General features: G+C 40.1%; 1 protein-coding gene across 1 annotated transcript in view; it reads left to right on the top strand.

Moving 5' to 3' along the window:
* The first annotated feature begins 1,978 nt into the window (after nucleotides 1–1,978).
* The window catches only part of TMEM236 (transmembrane protein 236), a 43,564-nt gene continuing 39,542 nt past the window's right edge, over nucleotides 1,979–6,000 (top strand). Inside the window, exon 1 of the mRNA XM_028505376.2 lies at nucleotides 1,979–3,366. Coding sequence (XP_028361177.2) covers nucleotides 2,966–3,366 — 401 coding nt within the window. The 5' untranslated portion in view covers nucleotides 1,979–2,965. The remainder of the gene's footprint in view (nucleotides 3,367–6,000) is intronic.

Here is a 6,000-nt window from a genome sequence, read left to right as displayed (position 1 = left end):
CAGCACTCCACGTGCCAGGGAGCTGTAGACCTCATCACAGCAGCGCGCACACCCTTGGTGCATAGTCTCTGAAGGTAAAGGTAGAGAAACGTTAGGAACTAAAGGAATGTGATAGGTAAAAAATGTAAAATGGGTGTCAGTTTTAAATTCCCACGCATGGAAATTTAAAACATAAGCATTTAAAATGTAATTATAGACCCAGGTGAGGTTTCTTTTCTCTGGAGCCAGAGTACCTTTAATCAACAACTGTCTTCAGATGATCAGGTCACAATTTCAATTACTACACAAAATTTGTATAAGAAATTATAACACAACATAGCATTTGATGACTCAAGACAAAGGGTTCAGAGGTTAACATATAATTTGTATCTAGTATCTTTTAAATTGGAATTTTTGTTAGGGATGGTATATAGCAATGGTCTCCAACATTTTTGGCACCAGGGACCAGTTTTGGGGAAGACAATTTTTCCGCGGACTGGGGGAGAGGGGATGCTTTCAGATGACTCAAACACATTACATTTATTGTACATTTTGTTCTATAATTATTAGATTGTAATATATAGTGAAATAATTATATAGTTCACCATAGTGTAGAATCAGTTGGATTCCAACTTAGAGCCTGCCACCAGATGCAGCTTAATTGTCACTTGCCACTCTCTAATAGAGTTTTGATATGTGTCTGCAAACAATTGACTTATTATGTCTCTGTGCAGTCAAACCTCTTTGCTAAGGATAATCTGTATTTGCAGCAGCTCCCCAGCACCAGCATCACAGCCTCAGCTCCACCTCAGATCATTAGGCATTAGATCCTCATAGAAATCATGCAACCTAGATCCCTCACGTGTGCAGTTCACAGTATGGTTTGTGCTCCTATGAGAACCTAATGCTGCCACTGAACTGACAGGAGGCGGAGCTCAGGTGGCAATGCAGTGATGAGCAGTGGCTGTAAATACAGATGAAGCTTCACTAGCTCGCCCACTGCTCACCTCCTGCTGTGCTGCCTGGTTCCTAATGGCCATGGACCAGTAGCAGTCTGTGGTCCAGGGGTTGGGGACCCCTGATATAGAGAATTGATGTCATTACATGATATTAGAAATACTTGGCCATGGAACTGCTGCTCAGAGGCCTTTCTGTCCTATCCATCCATATTCTTGTCACTGTTTTTCCAAGACTCTTCTTTCATTTGAGAGGACTTCTGCTAAACTTCAGTGAATTCAAACTTCAAGTAAAAAAACTATGATAGATGGCTTGAGTAACTGGCTGGTTAATTACCCTCAGAGCCATCACCAGAATCCTGGGTCCACCTGGAGAACCAGACAGTGCAGAGTCCCTCCAGCAAAGGGCCTTGCGAGAGAAGAGCCTGCAGAAATACCGGCTTGCCCCAGTGTGACAGCAGGCACAGAGGAAGCCATCTGCACAGCAAGCACGTGGGTGCAGAGCTCTCATCACTCCCACTCCATTTGCAGTAAGCAGGCTCTCATCTCTTGCCCAGGCTCCTCTATTGCTCCCAGCTCACTTCCTGACTCCAGATTAATGTTGCTCCCATCCTTCCTCCACACCTGCACTCACCCTCCTTTCCAGATGATCAAGTGACTCTTCTGTTCAGAAAAAGTTACGCACACACACATACACCCCCCAAATCCTTCATGGGACATTTACATTCTTTTTTTTTCCATTACAGAAAATTATTTATTCATAAAGGAAGATAACAGGAGAGGAACAAAGGAACTACAAAACAGCCAGGAAAAATTAATTAAATGGAATTAGTAAGTCTTAACCCATCAATAATTATTTTTATTTATTTATTTTTATTGAATTTATTGAGGTGATATTGGTTAATAAAATCATGTAGGTTTCAGGGGTACAATTCTATAACACATCATCTGTATATTGTACTGTGTGTTCACCATCCAAAGTCAAGTCTCCGTTCAGCACAGTTCAGCCCCCTATACCCTCCTCCCCCTCCCCCTCCCTCCTCCTCCCCACCACAGTCCATGTAAAATGGACTTTTACATTCCAGCCCCAGCTGACTTTTCTAGTGTCACCTTCCCCTGTTGCCACATGGCACACTGGACTCTGTAACCCATTCCAGCCTCCTTGCTTCTTTTTACTGCCTGAAATGTCACTGACATCTCGACACCTGCTATCCACAATCCTGGTTCTTATGGTTCCCTCCCCTTTCCCACAGACCAAAGAGGAAGTTTTCTTCTGTGTTACCATAGCATTTACATTATAATTCTGACCTCAGTTATTCTTGTTGCTCATAGTTTCTCTCCTCCTGTGAACTGTGAGCAGTTTCATGGCAGGAACCTTCTATCATCACTCCTTCATCCTCACGCCCCAACACCTGGCAAAGTGCTCATCACAGGTGTTGAGGAAGGATATTTGTGGAAACAATTGTGATTTAAGTATTTGATATCCATTGGGGCTTGCTGTAGATTGCTCTCAATTAAGTATTAATCCTGATAACAGGTTTCTAATATCACCGTGTTAGTTTCCTGACCAGCAAAATAAAAATGTTCATCTATGCTACACAGCAATTCATGTGTAAGAACAAATAAACAGCTCAAGTGCCAGGAAGAATGTTGGCAAACTGCTTTCTCAAGTCCACTGAAGAAAAGTGAGGGGTCGCTTGCCAAGATGAAGACTCAGATTTTGGATATTTTGCTTGGCCTGAATTTGCTTAGATATAAAAATAGGGGATTAAATTCTCCTGTAACTTTAAAATTATATTCTTGCAATGATTCTACTTACCAAGTGTTAAATTTACATAAACATTTTTTGGTGCTCAAATTAGCAATAAAACCTACACTAAAAGTCCTCTTTCCAGCAACGCCTCAAAGCATGGTCTGAAGTTTATTTGACCACTAATAATGGATGTGCAAACACATTAGGTGATCACTTCCACAACTGCTCTGCTTCTTTAAGAGAGCTCGGTTGTTAAGTTAGAAGATCATTGAACCATATGAGGGTCAATAAAAGAATAAAAATATCATTCATTACTGATCTGAGTACAAGGAACTTGATCCTAGTTCAGTATCTGTGTCCATACACTGCTGACCGGCATTGGAGGGGGACTGTCTGGTCTCTGCAGTCACATTTCCTCGGGATGGCTTCGGGCAGTCTAATCAAGCTGCTGGTATTTGAGATTCTTGAGTTTGCTGCTTTCTCCATTCCCACGCTTGTGATTATGGAACAGTTTGCAACTGCCTATCAAGTGACAAGGAATAATGCAGAAAAAACTCACTATTGGCTGATCGTCTCCTGTTCAATTGCCTATGTGGCTTCAGTGAGCCTATTGGTTTGGGTTCCCATAAAAGTTCTCTTATACAAGAAACATCGTCTTACAAAAAAAATTAAAGGATGGTGAGTAAAAGAATTCTTTAGCAGAAAATCCCGCAGTTGCTTTCAAAGATATTTTCTCATGTACTATGTATAAGGGTGTTAATATAGTGGAAATGTGTGTTGTGTAAGATTAAGGAGAAATAACAATCACTGTTTCTATAAATGTATTGATATTATGATATCTTTCATATTTTTAGGGCCATTTTTTAGTGACTGAAAGTAATCAGTTGCAGGTGTTCAGGAAATAGGACCTAGCAGAAGTCCGTGATACCCTGAGTAGTAAATGTTGGACCTAATTCCTTTGTACACTTTACTGCATAAAATTATCACAGTTAACATACAAAAATCACAATCAGGTGATTATATAGAATTTTCCTTTTGTGTAAAACTTAAGTAATGTCTATTTTTAAATTCTTTGTTACATGTTTTGCAGGTCTTGGGCATCTGTTGGCCATTAACCAACTGATCTTTTAGGCAACTGAGTCCTTTAATTAGATTTAGAAAAATAATAATTTACTATATTGATAAATTCTGTTACCCTTGTGGGGGGAAGTACTTCAATAATAATATAAAATATTTTAAATAAATTAAGATTTAATATTGATTTAACTGACATTTGAGATAATGATTGTATCAAACCATGTAAAGATATTAAGAACAAATAATCTCAGATACTAATATATTTTACTTTTTGGGTCTTCAGATCTGATTCTTACTCATCTGGGATTTCTGTGTATTCTTTGATAACTTAAATGTTCTTTCATTTTGATCTTTTATTTAAAAGTTGAACAGCATAGAATGCATTAGAAAAGCAAAGAGCTGTAAATTTTAACATAACCAAGGGTAGAAATGTAAAAAGAAATACGGATATAGCTACAGACACTGTTGGGAGGCTGCAGAAGGGAGGGCTGAAGTGTGGAGTTCATGAAGTGCACTTTAGATGCTGATACTGATGTCGTCTCGAGAATCACACTTTCCGAGGGACCTTCAGTTCTCTGTGGGCAGAGCTCCTGAGGGGTTTTGGGAAATAATACATTCGGTTGGCACTACTTTTATCAGTGGGGTTTAGGGGACTTCCACACTTTGATCCAAAGCCTGTAGATCAGGGTGTCAAACTCATTTTCACCAGGGGCCACGTCAGCCTCATGGTTGCCTTCAAAGGGCCGAGTATAATTTCACCTCCTTAACAGTTAAGGAGTAATTACATTTATGTAGTCCTAAAATTATTTCAGCCCTCTGAAGGCAACCTCGAGGCTGATGAAAGTGAGTTTGACAGCCCTGCTGTAGATTTTCTAAAGGCTGGTTTTGGAGCTGAGCTGGGCTCTCCACTCCTCATACTCCATGGAAGTTACTTTGGCTGTCTAAGTCTCCTGGCTGGGCCAGGGAGTTTGAGGGAATGGTGGGAGATTCAAATGACCACAGGACTCAACCATGGGAAACTGGCCATGGCAGCCCAGAAAGCAGCTTCTCTCTCTCTCTCTCTCTCTCTCTCTCTCTCTCTCTCTCTCTCTCTCTCTCTCACACACACACACACACACACACACAGACTCAAATTCCTAGGACCCTAGGTTCTTAATATCATTCAGGCAGCAAATCTTTCCATGTCATATATCATCATCATCATTGTCATTATCATCAAGCCATAATTGTTTATTTACTGTTCACTTATGTGATAAGAGATTTACGAATTTCATTTCATTCTATACCACCTCATATAAGTGGGTATTTTTGTAAGTTTGTTATTATTACTTGAGAGAGGAAACTGATGATTAGATAGTTATGCAACTTTCCAAGTCAGTTAACTAGTGAGAGAAAGGGCTAGACTTTGGACCTAGGACCCTCTGACTCCATAACGGTACTCCTAACCACCACCCTAACCTGCCTCTTTGAATGACCCATGCTCTTGGGACAATTGAGAGTAAGGAGAAGAGTAAGTTTGAGGAAAATAAGTTTCATTTCTACTCCCCAGTGCACATGTTTCCTTTTTTTTTTCCTTAGAGAAACATCAATTTGTGGTTGCTTCTTGTGTACCCCCCTACTGGAGACATGGCCTGCAACCCAGGCATGTTCCCTGACTGGAAATTGAACCAGCAACTCTTTGGTTCACAAGCCCACACTCAATCAATCCACTGAGCTACACCAGCCAGGCCACATGTCTCCTTTTGTACATCTGGTTCAGGCAGTCTTCTTGTATTAAGGTATATTGGGCTGTCTCCAAAAGTAGAAAGGATATGGCTGGCCATAAATGTTCTAAATAGTTTTAGATATATGACAGGTTATCTATAATTTCAGTGAAACTGTGAAACTATTTTCTCATGGTCTCATGGCATGAGTGCTATCATATTATTATCTCTTCCTGGCACAGAAGAGAATAGCAACTAAGCACTATTCTAGGAGTTTCATGCATTCTGTACTATTGCATTTGAACTTTGTGACAACCTAGTGAGTTAGTTATGTGCTAGCGTTCTCATTTTATAGACAAAGAAATAGAAGCTCAAAGAAATGATTAACTCAGTCAGGTGATAAACTCCATAAGTGGTAGAGCTGGGGTTTGTGAGTCCAGATCAGTTTGTTCTGTGCTATTTTCTCTAGCTCATGCAACTTCCTTATTTTTTCTGACTTTGAATGCCAAGCATGTTTCAGGAAAAATTCAAC

Source organism: Phyllostomus discolor, chromosome 1 (genome assembly GCF_004126475.2).
Source record: "Phyllostomus discolor isolate MPI-MPIP mPhyDis1 chromosome 1, mPhyDis1.pri.v3, whole genome shotgun sequence".
In the NCBI taxonomy this organism is placed as follows: domain Eukaryota; kingdom Metazoa; phylum Chordata; class Mammalia; order Chiroptera; family Phyllostomidae; genus Phyllostomus; species Phyllostomus discolor.
The sequence above is the reverse complement of the archived record's forward strand: the minus strand, read 5'-3'. Positions and strand labels throughout refer to the sequence as shown.